Source organism: Schistocerca piceifrons, chromosome 5 (genome assembly GCF_021461385.2).
Source record: "Schistocerca piceifrons isolate TAMUIC-IGC-003096 chromosome 5, iqSchPice1.1, whole genome shotgun sequence".
Classification (NCBI taxonomy): Eukaryota; Metazoa; Arthropoda; class Insecta; order Orthoptera; family Acrididae; genus Schistocerca; species Schistocerca piceifrons.
The window spans coordinates 259,021,985-259,049,300 of NC_060142.1; the positions used below are offsets into that span (position 1 = coordinate 259,021,985).

Genomic DNA, 27,316 nt, shown 5'->3' on the forward strand with positions numbered 1-27,316 from the left:
TATTCCGTGATTTATTCAGTTTTCACCCGGTATATCAAGTCTTGCACTGGACTGGTTGTGCAGTTCTTAGATGCGGCATAATACCTACTACTCTTATTATCAACACACAGGTACGTCACAGCTTATAAAAACCTATCCTTGGTTTCCCTGCTGGAGGCATCGCTACTGAATGATCATGCATACAGCTAATGTTAGTGAACATGCTAATGATTTATTATTATACCTAGCTTTTACAAAAAAAAAAAAAAAAAAAAAAAAAATTATGGAGAAATCTGTAGGATTGGTTTGGTTTTGACTGTAGTCCTACTGTACGTTTGGTGAAAGTCCTGAGACGTTTCAACGTTGCATACAACTGCACAGTCCTCTGTCGCTCGGCGTGATGGTGGTATCGGGTAATGCAGCAGTAATATGACTGGCTGCTGATGTCGTAGAAACCACGTACCCCCTGTCGACACTGGACTAAATGTCTAAATGTATCCGATACACGATTCCATCGCACCACAACACCTCATTTAGGAAAATATTGTACTTTATTTGAGGTCTCCTGCAGCGTTTTTTCTCATGCTGTTGCTGAAGGTTTACAAATATCGGGCAGGCGATCAAAGAGTAGAGCTCACCAGAGTGTTACTGATTTGATCTGTCATGTGACTTTGATTCTCCAGAGCTGCGTCAGCACTCTTCGCCTTCTGTCAGTGGTTCGTCGACTGATAGCTCTGTGGATATGTTCGTCTTGGGGAAGAATCCAGGAGACGTATTTGCAACATAACAACTTACTTGTTTACGCCCTTTCGCGTACAAGAAATCAACTGATGTTGCCGGAATCTTCACTATGCTCTTCTTACTAATTACGACCACTAAAGATGGATTTAATTATATTGCAAATGTGTCTTGCACGAGTGAATTCAATGATCCTGTTCCCACACAGTTCGAAATTTAACGGTAACCGGGTACGCCAGGGAATGTAGAAGACCAGAGCGAGATTTTCTGAACTTGTTATCAGCTGTGTAATTGCTCTAATTTAATATATTTATACTCTGTAGGTGCACAGATCCTATCAATCCGCTGTAAAAAAGGAGTAAGTAATATATATATATATATATATATATATATATATATATATATATATATAAATTATTTGCCAGTCAAATTTACACGTTTGTAATCTGCATTATAAAAACAACTTAACTATCACTTGGTTCTGTAACCATGACCTATGATTTTCTAGGTACTGCTATGTAACGTATCTAGAAATACTTAATTTTTTATGTTGTTTCCTCCACAGGACGCCGTATTTTGAGGCCAGCATACGAGAGTCGCTTAGGCTTTGCACTCTCACGCCAATCTCAATTCCTCATAGAGCGACGCAGGACACTACGTTGAAAGGATACTTTATTCCCGCGGTGAGTTATAGCATTTTATCTACAACTGCTTATAAAATGCATAATATTTCATCCAGAATATTATGATTAGTTATCTCTGCCCACTACTGAGGCGCTGAAGAGCTATAATTGGGCATGATATAGGTCGGCCAATGCACCGTACGGGAATGGGGAACTTAGTACTGGATTTTAGGATAGTTCGTGTGCTCCTTGCCTCAACACCAGTCCAGATATGTGCAAAGGTACTGACATACTAGGGAAAATTTTGTGGACCATGATATCAAGTTGAATTCATCATTATCGTTCTTCAGTTAGCAGTGCACGATTCAAATTAGGTAAAAAGTAAACTTGTTTGTAAAATTTTGATGTTCGACAGTTAGTAAACAATCAGCAAACAGTCGCAAAACAACAATAGAGTCACAGGAACCACAGATCAATCTCATCGTAGCGCAATAACGTTACCATCGGAATGTGTACGTCTCTTGGTGCACGTATGATTCACTTCCTCCCCTGTAAGAATTTATATCCTGGAAAGACCTTGCAAGGGGGCTTAATAGAAAAGAAAAGACTAATATTAATGAATAAATGCAATAATTTTACTAGCTGTGTGACCGGTTACGAAGTCTCGTAACCGGTTGGCCCTGACTATTACTAGCACACAATCTGACTGCATAAAATAAAAATAAAGAATGACAAGGAATTTCCATTAACACAATTGATTAATTAAGTTCCCTGCAACTATAAAAGCTACGAAACCACAAAGCACAAGTGTAACTGTTCTCTGTGTGGTAGTGTGACTCAACGTACATGTATCTGGCTCGGTTCTTTCTCAATACGACAAAATATTTTAAACACCATTTACAATGAACTAATTGAAAAACCAGAAATACTATTAAAAATGGTTCAAATGGCTCTGAGCACTATGGGGCTTAACTTCTAAGGTCATCAGTCCCATAGAACTTAGAACTACTTAAACCTAACTAACCTAAGGACATCACACACATCCATGCCCGAGGCAGGATTCGAACCTGCGACCGTAGCGGTCGCGCGGTTCCAGACTGTAGCGCCTAGAACCGCTCGGCCACCCCGTCCGGCGAAATACTATAATTGCACATAGAAACCAGAATTACAAGTCTAATAAATGAACACGAGCCAGATGCTTTGTTGACTGTACCTGTGAGCAAGAGGGATTGTTTTTAAAGAAAACTGTAATACCTTTTTACCTCATTAAACAGGGCGAGTCACCTAACGTTACCGCTGGATATATTTCGTAAACCACTTCAAATACTGACGAATCGATTCAACAGACCGAACGTGAGGAGAGGGGCTAGTGTAATTGGTTAATACAAACCATAAAAAAATGTACGGAAGTATGTTTTTTAACACAAACCTACGTTTTTTTAAATGGAACCCCGTTAGTTTTGTTAGCACATCTGAACATATAAACAAATACGTAATCTGTGCCGTTTGTTGCATTGTAAAATGTTAATTACATCCGGAGATATTGTAACCTAAAGTTGACGCTTGAGTACCACTCCTCTACTGTTCGATCGTGTGTATCGGAGAGCACCGAATTGCGTAGGGATCCAAAGGGAACGGTGATGGACCTTAGGTACAGAAGAGACTGGAACAGCACATTACGTCCACATTTACGTCAACAAATCAAGTTAGCTACGAGAAGCTTAAGTGGAAATGAAATGAGCGTTTGGCGTCATTGGCCGGGAGGATCCTTACGGGGCAGGTCGGGCCGGCTTGGTGCAGGTCTTATTACATTCGACGCCACATTGGGCGACCTGCGCGCCGGATGGGGATGAAATGAGGATAAAGACAACACAACACCCAGTCCCTGAGCGGAGAAAATCCCCGACCCAGCCGGGAATCGAACCCAGACCCCTTAGGACGGCAGTCCGTCACGCTGACCATTCAGCTATCGCGGCCGACAGAAGCTTAAATGATTCACAGAAATAAAACAATCAAGAATCTGCTAAGGTGGTTCAAATGGCTCTAAGCACTATGGGACTTAACATCTGAGCTCATCAGTCACCTAGACTTAGAACTACACTGCTGGCCACCGTAAATGCAACACCAAGAAAGACAAGAGGTAGCACAACAAAATTTATTTTGTAGATAACATGTTGACCAAGTATCAAATGATTACGTTTACAGACGTCTGTGACATGTGGTTCCTGCCAGAATCAGTAGCCAGAGTAGCCGCCATTGTTGGAGATCACCGCTGCCACACGTCTCAGCATTGAGTCAAAGAGACGTTGGATGTGTTCCTGGGGTACAGCAGCCCAAGCAGCTTCCACACGTTGCCAAAGATCATCTGGTGTGGCAGCTGGGGATGTAATCTGGGTCACTCGTTGAGCAACCATGGACCACATGTTTTCTATCGGCGAAAGATCCGGAGAGTGAGCCGGCCAGGGAAGCAATTCAATCTGGTTATTGACGAAGAACCTTTGGACAATGCGTGCCACGTGTGGTCGCGCATTATCCTGTTGAAATATGGCTGTGGCCGAGCCCTGAAGGTAAGGAAGGACAACTGGCTCCAGCACCTCGCATATGTAGCGCCGGCTATTTAAAGTACCGGCAATGCGTACTAGAGGCGTGCGAGAGTAAAATCCAATACCGCCCCATACCATAATACCCGGTGCAAGACCAGTGTGGCGGTGCATAATGCAGCTGTCCAGCATCCTCTCTCCACGGTGTCTCCACACTCGAATCCGACCATCGTGGTGCTGCAGACAGAAGCGTGCCTCGTCAGTAAAGACAACGTCATTCCATTCTGCCGTCCACATCCGTCTGTCATCACACCATTGGCGACGGAGACGTCTGTGGTTCTGCGTCAATCGTAGACGAAGCATGGACGTCTTGCGGACAGACCACTCTGCTGTAAACGGCGTCGAATGGTACGCGCAGACACTGGATGATGCGTTACAGACGCAATGTACTGTGCTATGGTTCGGGATGTCACTGAGCGGTCCGTCACTGCCATGCGCACAATTTGCCTATCAGCACGTGCAGTGGTGCACCGAGGTGCATGCGATCGACCACGACGGTCCGTCGTACCCTCCCGCATCCAACGGTCACATATCCGCATTACAGTTGTTTGGTTTCGTCCAACACGACTAGCGATTTCTCTGTATGATAATCCACAATCTCGGTAAGCCACTATCCTTCCTCTGTCGAACTCGGATACTTGATCAAACGATGTTCGCTGTTGTCTACGAGGCATAACTAATCGTCTTGTGAAACAACCACAAGGTAAACACACGTGTCGAACGTACACTCGTCGAAATCGCCAAGCCTTAGATGGCGCTATGAGGTGGCGCCACAGGCGCGCGTGATGTGCGTCTGCGCTGAAATTCTAATCAGTTGCATATCTCATCGCTGCAAACCCATGGTGTAAATTTCACTTGATTCGGATGCTTCCTTCAGGGTGTTGCATTTACGGTGGCCAGCAGTGTACTTAAACCTAACTAACCTGAGGACATCACACACGTCCATGCCCAAGGCAGGATTCGAACTTGCGACCGTAGCAGCAGCGTGGTTCCGGACTGATGCGCCTAGAGCCGCTCGGCCACAACGGCCTGCAATATGCCGAGACTACGTGGGAAATTCAGTAAGGGATTCAACACTTTTTTTTCTGCAAGCAGGTTGGTTTTATTCAGGTTTCCAGTAGACCATATTATTTCCTGCTCATTTGGAGAAAACAGTATTTTTCAATATAATCTCCGTTCAATGCGACGCCGTAACTCCATCCTCATGCTGTCAATTTGTTGGTCGATGTTGGAGTCAACGTCTTGCTGCATCAGTTACCTCCCAGTCATTCATGTACTTCCTCCCGCGGAGTGCATCCTTCATTGGGCCAAATAGATGGACGTCGAAAGGTGAGAGATCCGGGCTGCAGGGTGGCTGAGGACGAGCAGTCCAATGACGTTTTGTAAGCTCCTCTTGGGTGCGAAGACTTGAGTGAGGCCTTGTAATGTTATGAAAAACGAGAAGTTACTTTTTAAATTTTTAGTAAGTTCCTATGGAACCAAACTGCTGAGGTCATCTGTCCCTCGGCTTACACACTACTTCATTTAACTTAAACTAACTTACGCTAAGATCAACACAGACACCCATGTCCGAGATAGTACTCGAACCTCCGACGGGGGGAGCCGCAAGGCGCCTCAGACCGCAGACAAGGAGAAGTTCATTTGCATTATTGTGGCGACGAGGTGTAGCACAATACATTTCACAGTTGATCGTTGCACCATGAGGAGGGACATAAAACAGAATAACCCCTTCAGAATCCCAGAAAACTGTCACCGTGACTTAACCGGCTGAGGATGCGGCTTTGAACATTTCCATCGGAGGAGAGGTGACGTGGCGCCTCTCGATGGATTGCCTTTTTATTCCCGTTTCGAAGTTACGAACCCATTTTTCATCATCTGTGGCGTTGTTCGACAAAAAACTGTGGCTATCAGCCTTGTAACGCGGAAGCAATTCCGCACAGATGCTCCTCCATTACTCTTTATGGTCTTCTGTTGGGCGGCGAGGAACTCAGTGAGCATGCACCTTTGTGTACCGCAACAGGTGGACGAGTGTATCAGCAATACCAACAGAAACGTCCAGTAGAGTAGTGAGGTGTTTCTTTGTGATCCGTCGATCAACTCGAATGAGAGTGTCCGCACGTTCTAACATTGCAGAAGTCACAACTGGTGTGCGGCCGGCTGACACGCGGGAGACCCGACAGGTTTGCGCGACCTCGTTGCGACTCATCGCGATTTTGTTCATTGTCAGGTCTTCGTAGCCATTACGCGAGAGCCTATGAATATCTGCGACGCTCTGGTTTTCCACCAAAAGAAACTCGGTGAGAGCTCTCTGGAGCGCGCCTCTGTCAGACGTCATTTTGAAGGCTACGAATAACGTCGCCAACTATAGGAGCTGAAGCGGAAGCGTTCCACGATATACCACAACAGATTCCACATTTTTTCAACCGAAACTCGCACAGAAAAAATGTGTTGCGTTAGTCATTGAACGACCCTCGCATTTAATTACAAAACAGAACCATGCCTCATATGCAAAGGCTATCTAAGTCGACAATACACGATCAGGTGTGGTATTAGAGAAATAGATGCAAAGGAATCTGTAAATAATCAGACTTCATATGTATTTGAATAAACAACTGTCCTTTTATTGTGAATATTCTTTAAAGCGAAACTTTAATTTTGCAAGGAACACTGCTCAATCAAAAAACTAATTAGGAAGTTCCTGCATGTAACAGGAACCATCCTGCCACTTGTCTGAAGTAGTATAGGAAAACCACGGAAGACCTGTATTAGGATGGCCTAATGAAGATCGAAGCCTCCACAGTACCGAATGCAATGACAGTCTGTTTAAAACAGTGCTGCCTGAATCACTTTATCCCCAGCGTACAATACTGTTTTACAAAGAAGCTACTTAATAATGTATAAAGCTAGCGCTATACTATTCATTCATTTCACATTCCCAGTGACTGTATACAATACACACCCTACATACGCCGCTTCAAAATGTGACTCTATCTCTATAACGAGTGTGATATTGAGTTCAGAAAGAGGTCTTTTTAATTTTTATTTATTTATTATTTATGTTTTTGAGTCATCAGTCTTGTGATTGGTAGGATGCAGCCTACCACGAATTCCTCTCCTGTGCCAACCTCTTCATCTCAGAGGTACCACTTGGCAACCTATGTTCTCAATTAGTTGACGTATATATTCCAATATCTGTCTTCATTTAGAGCTTTTACCCTCTACAGTTACCTCTAGTACCATGGAAGTTGTTCCGTCATGTCTTAACAGATGTCCTAACATCCTGCCCCTCAATCTTGTCATTGTTTTCCTCTCCGATTCTCCGGAGAACCTCCTCATCAGTCCACCTAATTTTCAACATTCTTCTGTAGCACATGCTTCGATTCTCTTATGTTCGGTTTTCCCATAGCCCATGTTTCACTACCATACAATGCTGTGCACCAAACGTACATTCAAAGAAATTTCTTCCTCAAGTTACGTCCTATGTTTGACACTAGCAGACTTCTCTTGGCCAGGAATGCCCTTTTTGCCAGTGCTGGTCTGCTTTTTACGCCCCCCTTGCTCCGTCCGGCATGGGTTGTTTTACTGTCTAGGTAGCAGAAGTCTTTAACTTGTCTGCCTCGTCAGCCCCAATTCTGATGCTTTCACGCTGTTCTCATATCTGGTATCTATCATTACTTTCGTCTTTCTTCGATTTACTCGCAGTCCATATTGTGTACTCATTAGACTATTGATTCCATACAAGAGATCCTCTAATTTTTCTTCACTTTAACTGAGAATAACATTGTCATCTGCGAATCGTATCATTGATATCATTTCGCTCTAGACTTTAATCTCACTCTTAACTCTTTCTTTTATTTCCCTCATTGCTTATTCGATGTGCAGACTGACAGTAGAGGCGAAAGACTGTACTCCCGCCTTACAGCCGGCCGGTGAGGCCGAGCGGTTCTAGGCCCTTCATTCTGGAACTGCGTGACCGCTACGGTCGCAGGTTCGAATCCTGCCTCGAGCATGGATGTGTGTGATGTCCTTAGGTTAGTTAGGTTTAAGTAGTTCTAAGTTCTAGGGGACTGATGACCTCAGATGTTAAGTCCCATAGTGCTCAGAGCCATTTGAACCTGCCTTACACCCTACTTAATTCGAACACTTCTTCCTTGGTCTTACAACCTTATTGTTCCCTCTTGATTCCTGTACGTATTTTATATTACTCGTCTTTACCTATAGCTTACTCTTATTTTTCTCAGAATTTCGGTCCTCTTGCACCATTTTACATTGTCGAATACTATTCCTATGAACGTGTCCTGATTTTTCTCTCCGACCTCTGTGATTGCCCTTATTAAAGATGTCGATTTCTCTTCAACTGAACTGCCTACTGAGCTATTCATTATCACAGCATCCGTAGCTTCAGTGAATTTCAAACTAATCTATTCATTTCTCAGTTCTTCCGTATCCCACTTCTTTGAGCATTGATTCTTCCTGAAAAGTCTCTTAAACTTCAACCTACTCTTCATCATCACCAAATTGTGATCTGAGTCTAAACCACCCCTGGGTGCACCTTATAATCCAGTAATTGATTTCGGAATCCCTGCCTGACCATGAAGTAATCTAACCGAAATCTTCCTGTATCTCCCTGCCTTATCAAAATATACCGCCTTTTCTAGTGATTCATAAAGAGAGTATTCGCTACTTCCATCTGAAATTTATTGCAGAACTCAATTAGCCTCTCTCCTCTCTCGTTCCTACTCTCAAGCCCATATTGTCCCTTAAACCTTTTTTTCTATTGCTTCCCTCACAACCGCGTTTCAAAGCCCAATGGCTATTAGATTTTCACCTTCCTTTACGTATTGAATTACCCGTTCAATACCCGTATATACTTTCCCTATCTCTTCATCCTCTGCTTGCGACGTCGACATGTACGCCTGAATTATTGTTGTCGGTGTTAGTTTGCAGTCGATTCTGATGAAAAGAACCCTATCACTCAACTGTTCACAGTAACTCACTCTCTTTCCTACTTTCATACTCATAACGTATCCTACTTCTGTTATACCATTTTACGCCTATGTTGATATTACCCTAGTGTCATCTGATCAGAAATCCTTCTGACTTCCCTGACTCCCACTCTAACTGGACTGGGCGTTTTCAGAGTCTCTAGCTTCACTACACTTTCGAACTTCTGACACTCCACGCCCCTACTCTTGGAACATTATCCTTTCGTTGGTTTTTCACTTATTTTCTCATGGTCATATCCCCCTTGCCAGTCCACTGCGGAGATGCGAAAGGGGGCTAGTTCGGAATTTTTTGCCCTTGAAGAGATCATAATGACGCTTTTTCAACTACAGGGCACATATCCTATTGATACATGTTATGTGTCTTCAGTGCAGTGGTTTCCATTGCCTTCTACGTCCTCATGCCGTTGGTCATTGCTAGTTCTTTCGGCTTTAGGGCCAGTTTCCCAACCCAAGAGCAAGAGAGTGCCCTAAACCTCTGTCCGCTCCTCCGCCCTCTTTGACAAGGCTGTTGGCAGAATCAGGGTGACGTCTTATGCCGGAAGTCTTCGGCAACGAATGCTGATGATTTTTATTGAAAATTTTAATGATGGCGGGGTCGAACCCTGTAACGAGGACGTTTTGATTACGAAGCACAGTTGCTATCTCTAGAACGCTGGTAAGTATATACATGAAACGATAGATGTTGTATTATTGCAATTTTTTTTAGCAGAGGTTGAAAATACCGCTTCAGTTGTAAGGTTCTTCTTATTTTCAAATGCTTAAGCAACGGCCGTTGTCGAGCTCATTCATGCCCATAGGTGTGACAGGTGTGACACTGAAAATAAACAAGCGACCGAAGCTAATAATAAGCTTTTAAGCAGTAGTATATATGAGAAAACATAAAAGAAGTTCCATAAATCATTTTACAAAACAGCGGTCGGGCTAGGTGCGGTAAAACCTAAGTCAACAGGAAAACGACACCAGACAATACAACGGACGATGCTTTTGTAAAGAAACATGCAATGAACACCGGGACACTTACTCTTTGTGCTGTGACCCGTAGCGCTGCGATGGACGAGTATAGGAGGCGGTGTGTCGCCTGCGGCCGCAGAGCACGGAGTAGAGTACAGGAAGAGGGAGCAAACTGGCAAACTAGATTGGCAAGAGTACTGCCATCTTTTTACGGGAAAAAACAACGTGGGACAAACTAGCCCGGCCGTTCTCAATTTTAAATAGTGGTTTACATGCAAAAGGGGGAAGAAAAACATACAAGATGGTTGGATGAAAAGTGTTAAAAGTACATTATGAGTGGTACAGGAAAGTATTGAAGAGAGGCAGTCCAGAACTAGTTTTGTACTGCATCTGCTTAGTGTGTTCCTTTACCATTTTCAATGTACTTTTAATGCTTTTCATGCAAATATATTTTAACTTTTTTTACATGTACCCTGGGAGGCATCCTCCGCCAGATTGAAGTGGCCATTAGAGAAGTCATTGGCAGCATAATTTGCAGTCATTTATATTTTCGGGACCAAATACATCTGTCGCCTGGGTTGTGAGACGATTCTTAGCCCTTGCTGAAGATTTGCGAAAGTGGTAAAGGCAGCTGGCCTCTCTCGTCAGGTCTTTGCACAGCAGATGATTTGTAGCATGTTTCCGACAAATGACCGGTACCCTCTAGTCTGGAGCTGAGTGGAGGGTCTGAACCAGAGGCTTCGCTAGTTCAGCGACGAGATCGGCTGTAGATTCCTGCACCCACGACATACACTGAAGACTTGTAAAGTCTCTCTGAGTAGGTCGGTGAGCATTGTACTCCAGAAACGGTCGCTCGGGTTGCCGAGTACGTGTGGAATGCGTTCTGTATATCATGAATTTGTAAAATAAGTCCCTATTGGTAAATTTTCACAAACAACAAAAGACTGTTTTCTTACTAAAGCTAGTATTGCATTAAATTACTGTATGGTATTACTTAATAGTGTCAGAGAAAGAACATGACCTTGCTCCCTGTTCATGTTCAAATTTTATTTGAAGAATGGAGGTCTTCAGTCATTTTCCAAATTAACTTTAGTTGTGCTCCTTATGTAACAAAATTCTAATATTTAAATACATAATGTACATTTTGTTTATTGAGAAACACATTCAGAATACATAGATCAGTAATTAATCAGGGAAATAAACATAGAGAAAAACTTACCAGAATGATTGCAATTTTACTGATTTGTCTTTGTATCCCAACGGATCCTGAACTGAGAAACCTAACACAGCTGGCCACGACACTGGAGTCAGCATGACTCCACACCTCTGTCGGTAGCTTCCAGAACCTCGCTGAGTCTTTTCTTGAGCGTCTCGCAGCTGTCCGCGCTGCATGATGTGGCTATTAGGCGGTCACGTTAGCGTGTAAACCGTACACTGCACACGCCGGCAGCTTTGCTGTTTTACACTAAACGAGTAGTGAGATGAAGCTAAATTTCTCTGTAGTATTCAGCCATGTGGTATGATTTTAGGTCCAGAAACATGCTGACAAAATTGTTGACTCACTTCAACACTGATTTTTGCGACCTGCTTGACACACCGAAAACACATATAAGAGATCAATTGCACTTTATACTTTTTAAATATTTCAAGTCAGCTAAATACAGGAAATAAATACCGACAGATCACTTTAGAACATTTTTACGTACAACTCCCATCTCATCCCCATCACTATCCTAGACGTAATATGGGTATCTTAGACCCAAAGTACTTTTATGCAAAAACTGGATCAGATATATAACAAATTTGATAGAAATCGCTCCTGACTTACGCTTTCATGTCACCCCTTTTAACCCCCACCCTCAACCGGTTGCATATGAAACGTGAGCATACTGTGGCGGAAATTGCCTGAGGAGTTACAAAGATGACCTGATATGTCACTGTCGTTGAAGGCCACACTCCCTCCCCTCCCACCTGCCCGCACCTACACATACACACCTAGCCTGGACGTTGTCGAAGCTGGTATGTGGTCGGTGTCGATGGACTTCCTTCTCGACCAGCATCATCCACGCATGTGGGGCGTTGTTGAAACTGTTCGGTACACATATCCCAGAATTTACGGTGAATATATGTGCAATTTAAACGTTTTGCCCACAGGAATCGTACTGTGCTGGGTACTACCTCTATGGAGTACGTTTCCCGTTGCCAGGCCATTTCACTACCAGTCTGTATTGCATCTGCTATCCGTAACGCAGTAGAATCGTATCTGCAGGAAATCCAGAACATGTATTCTCTGCCGACAACTCGCCACTCCTGTTGTATGATGGTCTTGGCGTGGGATGATATAATTACTTCCTTTATGAATTTTGCAACTTCTCTTTGTATTACTTAGCCACCAAGTTTAAGCATTTCTATTGGAACACCATCTCCAGGCACATTTCCTTACTTTACACTTGAAATGACTTTATACATTTCATTTCGCTTCATAGAGTAATGTCATTAATTTTGCTACTAACAAGCAGTTTTTCCAACTCGTCTCTTGCACTATAAAAATATTTAAAGAAACTCTGAACTGTTCGAAGGCAAATTTCCTTCTCTCAGTGATTAGTGTGCCCTTTGCCACCTTAACGGCTGAAATGTGGCATCCACCTAACGTAAGTTTCTGGGTAGTCATCTTCTTACTCTTACTTTTTTACATAATCAGCAATGATGACAAAATGAAGATTATTTCAAGCACAAGAAATTGTCATTAATTTCTCCTTGTTTTGGAGAACGCTGCTGCTCCGCAACTGCGTACTGAACAGGTTAGTTAAAAAGTTGTTAATTTTAGTCCATGACCGATTTCGGCGTTTTTACTGAAGTCATTTCCTAGTTGAATCTATAACTGACATTGTAAATGCAAACAAACGTTTACCATTAGGAGACGAATATTTGAATACTTTAAATAACAGTAATGTGGGGGTTTTGACACGAAAAAAACTAGAAGTTTTCAAACAAAAAGTATAAGAACAGAAAAAAGAGGAATACGTCTTACATTGAGCTACGCTGAAGTAAAGTCAGGTAATTACGAAAAGTTACCATCGGGTAGATATAAAAGTTATGTTCCTAACAATATAATAGGAAAAATGGGCGTGACATTGCTATAAAAGCTTCACAGTTTGATACGTTGAAGGTGCCGGCATGCCTCAGTATTAAAGGGAATTGTATTTTGACATGTTCTAAATTTTAAATTACAGTGAAAAGCTGAAGATAGTTGTTAAGATTTAATTAAATTCTACATAATTGTAGTTTTACAATTCCAGTACAGGAGTAAAGTCTAGTTATTACAATTGTAGAATATACTGTAATGATATTTTCTCTCTGTGATTTCCAGAATACCATTGTTATAACGAGTCTGTGGAGCGTACATATGGATGAAAATCTGTGGGGTGATCCGAATAATTACCGACCAGAAAGATTTCTGGAGAATGACGGCACGCTTACTAAGAAGGACTACACTCTGCCCTTTGGTGCAGGTGTGTTAGTGATAACGTTTTACTATTTATTTACTCATCGATTTTTAAAAATATGTCCATTGTAATAAAGTTGTGTCTGTTAAATTAGATAATATAATGAACATCAACCAGCACTTTTCCATCTGATACAAACATCATGTGCATTAATTTACAGTCGCAATTCGCTAATCGCCTTCACTTCCAAGTTATTAGTTTTTAGCAGTTTTTTTGTTTTATTAGTGGCGTATCAAACTGAAAAAACTAATAAACATAAAATCAAGCAAATTTTACAATTTCCATTGTTCAGTTGAAAGGTGAAAAGAATATCGAATTTAGTCACGAGGTAGCAAACAGGTGCTCCTATTTGAGAAGAGTTGGATCAAATCGCTGCAGAGCCAGCCGTCTTGAATAACTTTTCCCCTCAGATAACTGTTTGGAAATTCTACAATGCTTTCCTTACTGAATATCTTAAACATCAAAATTAGCGTAAGCGATTTATAGATTTTAACCATTAATTTGTCCCTCTACAGTTTGGAGCATCGCAAATGAAAGGTTTTAGAATTTAGTGTCCTAAACACTGACAATCAAATTATGTTTATACAGGCTGGCCTGTGAGATGCAATACTTTTTGTGCCTGAGATTATGTAATATTATTAATGACAAACTTGAGCGCATTTGGAGATATGAGTTTAGGGAAAACGTCGTATATGGTTATGAAGCAGTTTTTTAAAACTGTGAAGTAAGTGAGTTTGGACTATCATTTGTTTTTGTGTCAACTCGCATTTGTTACTGACTTTGTCACCCAATGACAAATTTACTGTTATACCGAAGGAAAACTAACTGTATAAAGTGCAAAAGAAGAACATCGCTGCGGAAAGAAATACGTTAAAATCAGCGCGGGTCAAACATGCACGTAAACGTTACAAGCAGTAGCTACTTGTTGTGCCAATTCAGTGACACTACAAAAGTAACTACGGCGAATGTTTCTTTCGGAAAAATAACATTCCGTCTTTGGAGAAGACTGACATACTATCCTATTCTTTTAATTTTTGGTAACAAACACATCAGCAATATGCTAAAAAATATTATCAGTTTCGGCCGTGCACTTGCCATCTTCAGTTTCTGTACATCATAGACGGCATGTGGAAAACAATTGACAACGAATTACTTACCAAATGTGACCTATGACACGTACAATCTGGAGTGCTACTGTATGGCCGAAACCGATAATGATTGCTGCCCCAATTATAAATGTGATTGTGTCTGAAACAAAGAGAATGGTTTGTAATAATTGCACAATAGCTTCGCGAATGAGAGATTTTGTAAGGATTGCCAGCGTATTATCTTACTTACGAATACCCATAGAATTATATCCCATACTGTTCTCAACCCTTTTCAGTTATTGATTCATAGTCATTTCACACAGAAATGTATGGTAGAGAAAATGGAGAAACAGGATTAATTAGTTTCACAAAGATGCCAACGTAATGGAAGCCCTATCAGGTGTGTTTCAGTAAGCCGTAACTGGCAATGTTTCAGTGTAACAGGTCACAAGAGAGGATCTTTTTTAGTTCCTTTTTGGAGAAATATTCTTTTTACGCTGTCTCGTACAAATTATGCACGTGACACATGAGGAATTACCTGTGGAGAAATATGTTGCATTTCGTTTTTGGCAGGTGTTCAGTAGGCGTTCAGGCAGTCTTTCCTGAGTTTAAATGCGTGCTTAATACTGTGGGGTCATTTTTTCGATCTAGTGATCGGTTTGGTATCACATGACGGAAAATGCACTAAAGACCGCAATAAGCATTTTCCGGCATTCTGTATTGTTTCCGTTGTTGTGAGACATGAGGTTGTGCTATGTGCAGAGTTTTTGAATATTACAAATTCTACATATATGAGTTCTGTGTACTATATTAAAGCTGTTTGCAAGATACTGTTAACCCTTCAGAGTTTCATGGTGACTAAAATGCTGCATATTTTTATAACTGGTTACATAACATACGGACGATTAAGCCATACTTAGTCAGTCGTACACCATATTGTTCCATGAAATGAAAAGGCTTTTACCATGGAACACGTGATATTTGGAAATGAAATGAGTTTCTTTGATGTCAACAATTTCACCTGTATTGAAAATGAAACTTTATGTTACTTGGCAATAGCTTCTATTTCAATACAGATTTAACTTTAACTTGTTTTTCGTCATAGTTCTTAAATTGACTTCACTTACTGATTATTGGTGTGTAGTAGAGTAATAATGTAATACATAGATTTTTAAATAGAGTCTTGGCATGGTCTTCTCGGTTGCAACGATTTTAAATTTGAACAGAATACTTTTTCCTAGGTACATGACCGTATTGTACCTTGAAACAGTTTTTCACATAGATAAACCTTACTTTTGTGGAGTAATTTTTATAATTTCTGAAAAAAGGCTCTAGGCGCTACAGTCTGAAACCGCGCTGCTGCTACGGTCGCAGGTTCGAATCCTGCCACGGGCATGGATGTGTGTGATGTCCTAAGGTTAGTTAGGTTTAAGTAGTTCTAAGTTCTAGGGGACTGATGACCCGAGCAGTTAAGTCCCATAATGCTCAGAGGCATTTGAACCATTTTGAAAAAAGACTGAATCATACATACACGGAGGTAAAAAAACTCATGGGATAATAAGGTGTTGGACCTTCTTTTGACCGGCGTAGGGCAGCAAATCGACGTGGCATGGATTCAAATAGTCGTTGGGTGCTTACTGCAGAAATACCTAGCCTTGCTGCCCCTATAGCTGTTCATAATAGCGAATTTGTTCAAATGTGTGTGAAATCTTATGGGACTTAACTGCTAAGGTCATCAGTCCCTAAGATTACACACTACTTAACCTAAAGTATCCTAAGGAGAAACACACACACCCATGCCCGAGGTAGGACTCGTACCTCCGCCGGGACCAGCCGCAAAGAATAGTGAATTTGTTGCCGATGCAGGATTTTCTACACGAAATGACCTCTCGATTACGCCCCATAAATGTTCGATGGGATTCAGATCGAGTGATCTGGATGACCAGATCATTCGCTCGAATCGTTCAGAATGTTCTTCAGACCAATCGTGAACAACTGAGGCCCGGTGACGTCGTGCATTATCATCCATAAAAACTCTATCGTTGTTTGGGAGCATTAAGTCCATGAACGGCTGCTAATGGTATTCATCTATTCGAAAATAATAATTTATAATCAAAGATCGGCTCAGTCGGACCAGAGAACCCAGCCCAATCCACATAAATACAACCCACACCATTGTTGAGCCACAATCTGCTTGCACAATGCCTTGTTGACAACTTGGCTCCATGGTTTCGTCGGGTCAGTGTCACACTCTAATCCTACCAACAGCTCGTACCAACGCAAATCGGGATTCATCTGACCATGCCAAGGTTTTCCATTCGTCTGCGGTCCAGCCGATATGGTCACGAGCTCAGGACAAGCACTGTAGGCGATGTAACGTTGTTAGCAAAGGCACTATCGTCGGTCGTCTGCTGCCATATTCCATTAACGCCACATTTTGCCCAACTACTCTAACGGATACCTTCATCATACGTCCCACTTGTCTGTCAGCACTGTTCGCGGTCGTGAAGTGAAGGACGTCGGCCACTACGTTGTCCGTGGTGAGATGTGGTACTCTCGGCACTTCATACTGTGGATCTCGGAATATCGAATACCATACCGATTTCCGAAACTGAATATCACATGCGACTAGCTCCTCAACTGCCATTCCGCGTTCTAAGTCTCTTAATTCCAGGCGTGCTGCCATAATCATGTTGGACACCTCTTCATATAAATGACCTAAGTATAAATGAGAGCTCCCCCAAGGTACTACTCTTTTATACCTGGTGTATGTGATACTACTGCCATATGTATATGTGCATTTCGCTATCCCATGACTGTCCTGTCATCTTAGTGTAAAGTGTGTGTTATGATCTGAAAATGGAAAAAAAACTATTAAACTTCTATTACGGGGCTGGCTAGAGATGAATGTTTGAAAAGTGTTCCATGGTAAAACACTCTCACCTACGTTTAGTGTTGTGAAACGAATAATTGAATCAGGTCAAAATCTCAACTCTAGTGATAATTGGAAAAATGTGCACCACACTCTTGACATGCTTCCAAACAAATAAAGAGTTAAATCAGGAGAACACGCTAGCCACACTACAGCTCCTGCTCGACTAACCCAACATCGCCCAAAGACGACAGTTAGGTGTGTTCGCGCATCAGCAATGTAATACTGGGATCTCCATTGTGCCTCGCAGCTTTCAGCTCAGTGTCCAGCAATTTCCCTATTGTGGTACACAGAAACCGATGGTAAGTTGGCTCAATTGGTTGGTAGTAGAAGTACGGAAAATTCTTATAACCATGGGAACCTTACTGCAAATAAGCCCATTTCCTGAGTCAGTGTGCATGACATGGCTGTATGATCGTACACAGCGAGTCAAACAATATCCTTTGTCCTCCAGGGCATTGATCACGGACGGCTATTGAGGTCTAGCGTGTCAGTGAGTGTGGTCCTGCTGAACTCTAACTTATCTCTGTTCACACACACACACACACACACACACACACACACACACACACATACACAGGCTATATATATATATATATATATATATATATATATATATATATATATATATATATTGCCACTACACTTTATGAATAGGAAATAGGTAAACGATAATCTGCACAAGAGACAACCATTTTTTGGGATGGCCCATATTTTACAAAACTTTTATTTTATTTTTTTTTACTTTATTGAGTTTCGACTCCCCTCGAAGGGGACAGGCTGGCAGCAGCTTAGTACGCCGCTCTTCAGCCTACAGAATTTATTTAAAAAGATGAAGATAATAAATAATAAAAGCAGACGATAAAATCGGTGACTTAAATGGTACAGTGGTGAAAAAATTGTGGAACTTAAAACAAAGAGAAAGAGCTGATGATGCTAACAAAATACACAGGAAGCAGACAAGTAAAATAATAGACAGGGAATTGAAAAACACAGCGACAGTCTACTTTCTGTTCGCAAGAGATATATAATTCACACCCAGCGACAGCATGATTTCTGTTCGCAACACTTTGGAAAGACGCACAACACTGAATACTCACCTGAACGCTGCACTAAAAAGTTGGCACAAATATGACATACCACAGCCAAGGGCAGACAGGGGGAACCAGGACAGATTATGGGAAAGAAAAGGGGGGGGGAAGGAGAGGAGGAAAAATGAAGTGGGGGGAGGGGGGAAGGAACCTACGGAGGACGAGGACTCATAAAAGGGGGGGGGGGTGCTGGGCAGACGCGAGAGGGAGTGGGGAAAGGCAGAGTAAGGGAATGCAAAAGGACTCGGGGGGAGGGGGGGAGAAGGGAGGCAAAGAGAGGGTAGGTGGGGAAAGATACAACCATTCTTTTTTCTTTATTGTGATTTCATTCCCCTGCCCTGCAGGGGAGGGCTGTCAGCAGCACAATCCACCGCTCTTCAGCCGAGTGATATGACAACTAAGACAATAATAAAATGTTACATGTAAGGCGATAAAAAAAGGGGGACATAAAACAGAGTAAGGGGAGATAATGGAGGTAAAAATACACTGACATGAAGACGTTCATGGGGGTACATTTAAAAAAGGTTGACATAAAGTTAAAAAACACAGTTGACGATTCTTAAAACATAAAGAAGACAATAAAGGCACACACACAGGTTAAAAGTCGGCCACAGTATTAAAAACACTCCAGAAAAACACACTTAAAACCCACTTGGAGCACACACAATGAATAATAAAACTACCAGGTGGGACCTGGCGAGGGAGAGGCCGGAGAGGATGGAAAAGGAGGGGGGAGAGGGGCAGCAGGGGAGGCAGCGGGAGGAAAAGAGTAGGGGCGTCAGTGGGTACACTAAGAGGCAGGAGACTGGTGGGGTAGGAGATGAAGAGGGAAGGCAAGGTAGGAGGGAGTGCAGAGACACTGAAGGGGAGCACAAGAGATGGAGGGGGGGGGTAGGAGGGGAAAGCTGCTCAGGAGAAGGGAGGGGGAGGAGTGGAAACCCTGAGGAGGAGGCAGGAGGAAGATGGAGTTAGAGCTGGTAGGAAGGGTAGATGTCAGGGGGACGCTCATCATCTGGAAGGGGTAGATGGTGGAAGTTGCGTTGGGAAAGGAGGTGGAGGGTGTGGAGATGGAGAGAGGGTGGGACACAACGGTAAAAGCGCGGCAACGGGCTGGGGGTGGAGAGGAAGGGAGACACCAGGGGGATCAGTGTGGCGGACAATATATATTGTGTGGATGTGTTCAAGGAAAAGGAGAAGGTGGGGGAAGGGGATGAGGTTGTAGAGGATCCGCATGGGGGACGGAAGGCAGAAATGGAAGACGATGTGGAAGGATGTGAAAGGATGCAGACCCATGTCTGGCAGGACAGGAGTGTCAGGAGGCTGAGTCTGTTGTACAACCATTTTTCTGAGATGACCTAATTTTTACAAATCTTTTACATAGCTTTGAGAATACGTTCATGTACAAAGTGTAAATACATTTACAAATCCCACATTTGTAAAACAGAATCCTCCCAGATGGATTGTCAAATGAATAATAGGTAAGAGTACAACATCCTTAGCACCAGCAGAGGTAAAACTACATGCTATGCCGACGACCTCACGTGTACTGAACTGAGATGCTGCAGAGCCCTTGTGACTTACCATGTTGACGTCAGGTGGCGCCATCGTATTAACTGGCGATATATTGAAATCATGAAAATTTTACTCAATATAAAAAGCATATTATGTACTACACAAATGACAAAGGTAAATCTTTACACCTGATTCACATATACAGATATGGCGCATTTCACCAACATAAATTACACATATGGAAAAACATAATGGTAACGAACGTTTGTAATCCTCCTAGATTATCATTATGTGCTACAATATGCTCAGTGCACCACAATATCCAATAAGCTCGCCCACTGCACACGACGATCTTTTTATTTACACCGTATACTTACTATTGGCAACGGCCATGCCGCAGTGGATACACCGGTTCCTGTCAGATTACCGCAGTTAAGGGCTGTCGGGCGTGACCGGCACTTGGATGGGTGGCCATTCGGGCCGCCATGCGCTGTTGCCATTTTTCGGGGTGCACTCAGCCTCGTGATGCCAATTGAGGAACTACTCGACTGAATAATAGCTGCTCCGGTCAAAGAAAACCATCATGACGACCGAGAGAGTGGTATGCTAACCACGCCCCTCCTATCCACCGAGCGAGATGGCGCAGTGGTTAACACACTGGACTCGCGCTCGAGAGGACGACGGTTCAATACCGTGTCCGGCCATCATGATTTAGGTTTTCCATGGTATCGCTGTGTTCCTCCTTCACACCTGAGACATGAAACAATCTCTCACTCAGCGCAAAGTATCAAGGGATTGGAAAAAAGCATAACTGACTCCCTTATATAGCAAGGGGAAAATAAGGGACCCATAAAATTGCAGACCAATATCCTGAACGTCTGTGTGCTGCAGTATTCTTGAAAATACTCTCAGTTCGAATATACGAGGAACTTCTCTATCCACAAATCAGTGCGGATTTAGAAATCATTTTGCATATGAAACTCAGCTTGTCCTTTTCTCGCGTGATTTCCTGTTCCATATTGGACACCGTGCTCCACTGCAGACTGTTACAGAAGGTACGAGATATGTGGGTGGCTCGAAGACTTCTTAAGTGATAAAACCTATTACGTTGTCCTCGAGGGCGGGTGTTCATCAGAGACAAGGCTGTCGTCAAGAGTGTGCTAGGAAAGTGTGATAGGACCGCTGCTGTTTTCCGCATACGTAGATGGTCTGCCGGACAGGATGGACAGCAATCTGCGGCTATTTGTTAATGATGCATACAAAAGAAGGTGTTGTCGTTGAGTGACGGTAGGGAGACACAATATGACTTACAGTTTCTAGTTCGTGTAATGGATGTCAGCTTGGTCTAAATGTAGAAAAATGTAAATTCATGCACATCAGTAGGAAAAAAATACCGCACATATATATATATATATATATATATATATATATATATATATATATATATATATATATCATTAATTGTGTTCAGCTTGACAATCTCAATTCTATTAAATACCTTGGTGTAACACGGCAAAGCGATATGAAATGCAACTAATGCATAAGGATATTGGTAGGGCAGGTGGATAATATGGTTGACTTCCTTTAAATGCGAACATTTTAGTTTAGGCTTTACTGTGACTGTTATTGACATGAAATGAAACAACAAGTTTACCGTTACCAGTTAAACGAAACAAGTTTACAGTTACCAGTCACTGTTACCAGTGACTAGTAACATTAAACTTGTTGTTTCATTTAATGATTGACTTCCGTTTATTGGGAGAATTTTAGGAAGGTGTGTTTCATCTGTAAAGGACACCACATACACAACACTCGTTCTTGAGTAGTGCTCAAATGCCTCGGATCCACACCATATCTGATTAAAGGAAGACGTCGAAGCATTCCAGAAGGAGCCTCCTAATTTTGTTACCGGTAGAGTAGATCAGTATGCGATTATCACAGAGATGTTTCGTAAACTCAGGAGGGAATACTTACGCAGAAGACGACTTTCTTTCCGCGGAACGCTACTGAGAAAATTCAGAGAACCAGCATTTGGAGATGACTGCTGAACGATTTTACTGCCGCCAACGTACACTATTGATGAAAAGTATCCGGACACCTGTCTGAAAAGCCGGCTGCGGTGGCCGAGCAGTTCTAGGCGCTTCAGTCCGGAACCGCGCGACTGCTACGGAATCCTGCCTCTCGCATGGATGTGTGTGGTGTCCTTAGGGTAGTTACGTTTAAGTAGTTCTAAGTTCTAGGGGACTGATGACCTCAGATGTTGAGTCCCATAGTGCTCAGAGCCATTTTTGAACCAGTCTGAAAATGACTTACAAGTTCATGGCACCTGCCATCGGTAATGCTGGAATTCAATATGGTGTTGGGCCACACTTAGCCTTGATGATAACTTCCACTCTTGCAGGCATACGTTCAATCAGGTGCTGGAAGGTTTCTTGAGGAATGGCAGCCCACTCTTCACAGAGTGCTACACTGAGGAAAGGTATCGATGTCGGTCGGTGAGGCCTGGCACGAATTCGGCGTTCCAAAACATCCCAAAGGTGTTCTATAGGATTCAGGGCAAGACTCTGTGCAGGCCAATCCGTTACAGGGATGGTATTGTCGTGTAACCACTCCGCCACAGGCCGTGCATTATGAACAGGTGGTCGATCGTGTTGAAAGATGCAGTCGCCATCCCCGAATTGCTCTTCAACAATGGGAAGCAAAAAGGTGCTTAAGACATCAATGTAGGCCTCTGCTGTGATAGTGCCACGCAAAACAACAAGGAGTGCAAGCCGCCTCCATGAAAAAGACGACCACACCATAACACCACCGCGTCCGAATTTTACTGTTGGCACTACACACGGTGGCAGATGATGTTCACCGCGCATTCGCCATGCCCACACCCTGCTATCGGATTGCCAAATTGTGTACCGTGATTTGTCACTGCACACAACGTTTTTCCACTGTTCAATCGTCCAATGTTTACGCTCCTTACACCAAGCTAGCCGTCATTTGGTATTTACCGGCGTAATGTGTGGCTTATGAGCAGCCGCTCGACCATGAAATCCAAGTTTTCCCACTTCCCGCCCAAATATCATAGTACTTGCAGTGTATCTTGATGCAGTTTCGGATTCCTGTGTAATGGTCTGGATAGATGTCTGCTTATTACACATTACGACCCTCCTCAACTTTCGGCATCTCTGTCAGTCAACAGACGAGGTCAGCCTGTATGCTTTTGTGCTGTACGTGTCCCTTCACCTTTCCACCTCACTATCACATCGGAAACAATACATCCAGGGATGTTTAGGGGTGTGGAAATCTCGAAGTCCGAGAGTTCCGCGGAGCGCCCCATTCTGCTCTCTCACTGTGTCTTATGACTACTGAGCTCGCTGATATGGAGAACCTGGCAGCAGGTGGCAGCACAATGCACTTAATATGAAAAACGTGTGTTTTTGGGGGTGTCCCGATACTTTTGATCAAATACTGTACGTATCGATACCTGGCTTGTAGAGTATGTATGTTGATGTAGATGTTCACATACATCAGTGAAAAAAAAAAAAGGAGAAAGAAAAGATGATGGTCTACGAATTAGCTATCTTTTCTCGAAACTGATTGAATCTGCTCATAAGAAGGAGTCTAAGAGGAAGCAACAATATAGTGTCACGCATCATTGTTTGAATTCGGGGCTCAGGTGTGCGATGAACACCTCGCACACTCTTTTCTCTTCCTCAAAACATTCTGGAGAATATGTTTCACTTGATTTAAAGATGTTCTTCCATTGCGATTTGTGGCAAAACAACACTAACACACTACGGCCGCACGTCCATTGCTTGACCCTGCCTGCTCACATCTGACTGGTCTAATGCGGCAGTCAGCTGTTTACTAATAACTGTTACTTCAAGCTCCCACCGCAGTTAGTTCGCTGAAGTTGCTTATGCGCCAGGAATATAATCAGTCTCGAGACTTTTTGGATGGACTGTACAGTTTTAGTAGTAGATAAACCTGTAGAAGACGGGTTGATTGACACGAAAATGAAATCAGCCTTCAAAGGAGACTGGCTATTAAACACTGGTGCGTCCCATCTTGGAATACTGCTCAAGTCTGTGGGACGTATGCCAGATAGCACTAAGAGGAAAGGTGAGAATGTAGGTCTCGCGGGAGGCGTGTGCGAGATAGTCCCTGCAGTCGCATTATCCTCTGTGCCCTCGGTGGCTCAGCGTGTTCGGGCAGAGGGTTAGCTGCTCTCTGTAATAAAAAAAACTGAGTTAATGGATCCACGACGAACTGAAACGGGTCTCTTGCGACGTCTGCCCCGAGCAGATAAAATGAACAAAATGAGTTTTTCTTTTTTTTTTTTTTTTTTTTTTTTTTTTTTTTTTTTTTTTTTTTTTTTTTTAAGGGGATGGATAGAGGGTCTGCCAGGTAAGCGGGAGATCCTGGGTTCGAGTACCGGTCGGGGCACACATTTTCACCTGTGCCCGTTGATATATATCAACGCCCGTCAGCAGCTGAAGGTGTTAAATTAATTCCAATTTTGATCCTGCACTCATCGGCGAAGACAGGGCTGGGCGTTGTCAAGCACGACACCGCTCTCCCAGCGTCCTCCAAAACCAAAGCGTGCGTTTGTGTTGCAGTGTCCTCGGAGTACATACGAGTGGTATTTTATAGGCAGCCATCATCTGTTGGTGTTAGTCGCCGTGGGCGATCATTACGAGGTTTTGTACCTCACGATATCATCTTCCCATAACCCTTTCCCGTTTGGCTTGTATTATACGGGGCGATCAAAAAATTTCCGTTTGAGGTCGTTGCTGGAGCGAGTATGCAACCCAGCATGCCTCTGATGTGGATATATAAGCACCCACATGGACTAAACAGATCAGTGTGACCTTTTGATCATCCCTTATGAATCTTTCCTGTGTCTTAAAATTAATATAAAAGCGAGACGTCTGCCTAGATGGCTATCGAAATTACCAGACATATTTATAAAAGCGTTACCTACCTCACATATACGCATTAACATTGGGTTACATTGATTACAACATAATAGTTGGAGTTGGAGGTCACCCTACTACTCTGCGTAACACAATTAAAGGATCACTTTTTCGAAACTCCGTAAATTTCTCTCATGCAAACACAGAAGTTTGAAATTTTGCTCAAATGCGTGTACAACCTTCCTCTGTCTTGGTGCAAAGGCGTGGATTCCTGTAACGTCACTCTCGGCCGCGAGCACGCTTTAGACAGCAAGGTGTCGACAGATGCGAAAAAAGGCCACCGCTCAGACGTTTGTGTGATGTGTAAGATGGGTTAATTGATATCACGTTGCCACCAAATTTCTCTGCAGTTCTGGCGACCAGCAACGTGGAGATGTCACGCTGTGGACAGGTCGTCAGACTCCCTTTTACCCACATTTAACCCCTCGTTTTGACTCCTCTGCCATGGAAGTCAGAACCGCGACCCGCGGCGTTGAAATCACGGGATTTTCTTATGGGTGGACGAGGAAAACATTTCAGACACACCGCTGATCGGTTTTTTTTAGTCATCAGTCTACTGACTGGTTCGATGCGGCCCGCCACGAATTCCTTTCCTGTGCTAACCTCTTCATCTCAGAGTAGCACTTGCAACCTACGTCCTCAATTATTTGCTTAACGTATTCCAATCTCTGTCTTCCTCTACAGTTTTTGCCCTCTACAGCTCCCTCTAGTACCATGGAAGTCATTCCTTCATGTCTTAGCAGATGTCCTATCATCCTGTCCCTTCTCCTTATCAGTGTTTTCCACATATTCCTTTCCTCTCCGATTCTGCGTAGAACCTCCTCATTCCTTACCTTATCAGTCCACCTAATTTTCAACATTCGCCTATAGCACCACATCTCAAATGCTTCGATTCTCTTCTGTTCCGGTTTTACCACAGTCCATGTTTCACTACCATACAATGCTGTACTCCAGATGTACATCCTCAGAAATTTCTTCCTCAAATTAAGGCCGGTATTTGATATTAGTAGACTTCTCTTGGCCAGAAATGCCTCTTTTGCCATAGCGAGTCTGCTTTTGATGTCCTCCTTGCTCCATCCGTCATGGGTTATTTTACTGCCTAGGTAGCAGAATTCCTTAACTTCATTGACTTCGTGACCATCAATCCAGATGTTAAGTTTCTCGTTGTTCTCATTTCTACTACTTCTCATTACCTTCGTCTTTCTCCGATTTACTCTCAACCCATACTGTGTACTCATTAGACTGTTCATTCTGTTCAGCAGATCATTTCATTCTTCTTCACTTTCACTCAGGATAGCAATGTCATCAGCGAATCGTATCATTGATATCCTTTCACCTTGTATTTTAATTCCACTACTGAACCTTTCTTTTATTTCCATCATTGCTTCCTCGATGTACAGATTGAAGAGTAGAGGCGAAAGGCAACAGCCTTGTCTTACACCCTTCTTAATACGAGCACTTCGTTCTTGATCGTCCACCCTTATTATTCCCTCTTGGTTGTTGTACGTATTGTATATGACCCGTCTCTCCCTATAGCTTACCCCTACTTTTTTCATAATCTCGAACAGCTTGCACCATTTTATATTGTCGAATGCTTTTTCCAGGTCGATAAATCCTATGAAAGTGTACTGATTTTTTTTTAGCCTTGCTTCCATTATTAGCCGTGACGTCAGAATTGCCTCTCTCGTCCCTTTACTTTTCCTAAAGCCAAACTGATCTTCACCTAGCGCATTCCCAATTTTCTGTTCCATTCTTCTGTATATTATTCTTGTAAGCAGCTTCGATGCATGAGCTGTTAAGCTGATTGTGCGATAATTCTCGCACTTGTCAGCTCTTGCCGTCTTCGGAATTGTGTGGATGATATTTTTCCGAAAGTCAGATGGTATGTCGCCAGACTCATATATTCTACACACCAACGTGAATAGTCGTTTTGTTGCCACTTCCCCCAATGATTTTAGAAATTCTGATGGAATGTTATCTATCCCTTCTGCCTTATTTGACCGTAAGTCCTCCAAAGCTCTTTTATATTCCGATTCTAATACTGGATCCCCTATCTCTTCTAAATCGACACCTGTTTCTTCTTCTATCACATCAGACAAATCTTCACCCTCATAGAGGCTTTCAATGTATTCTTTCCACCTATCTGCTCTCTCCTCTGCATTTAACAGTGGAATTCCCGTTGCACTCTTAATGTTACCACCGTTGCTTTTAATGTCACAAAAGGTTGTTTTGACTTTCCTGTGTGCTGAGTCTGTCCTTCCGACAATCATATCTTTTTCGATGTCTTCACATTTTTCCTGCAGCCATTTCGTCTTAGCTT

At 42.8% G+C, this 27,316-nt stretch overlaps 1 protein-coding gene across 1 annotated transcript in view; it reads left to right on the forward strand.

Annotated features, from left to right (window-relative positions):
- The window catches only part of LOC124798509 (probable cytochrome P450 304a1), a 104,428-nt gene that overhangs the window by 70,296 nt on the left and 6,816 nt on the right, over positions 1-27,316 (forward strand). Inside the window, exons 7-8 of the mRNA XM_047261948.1 lie at positions 1,283-1,400; positions 13,268-13,409. Coding sequence (XP_047117904.1) covers positions 1,283-1,400; positions 13,268-13,409 — 260 coding nt within the window. The remainder of the gene's footprint in view (positions 1-1,282; positions 1,401-13,267; positions 13,410-27,316) is intronic.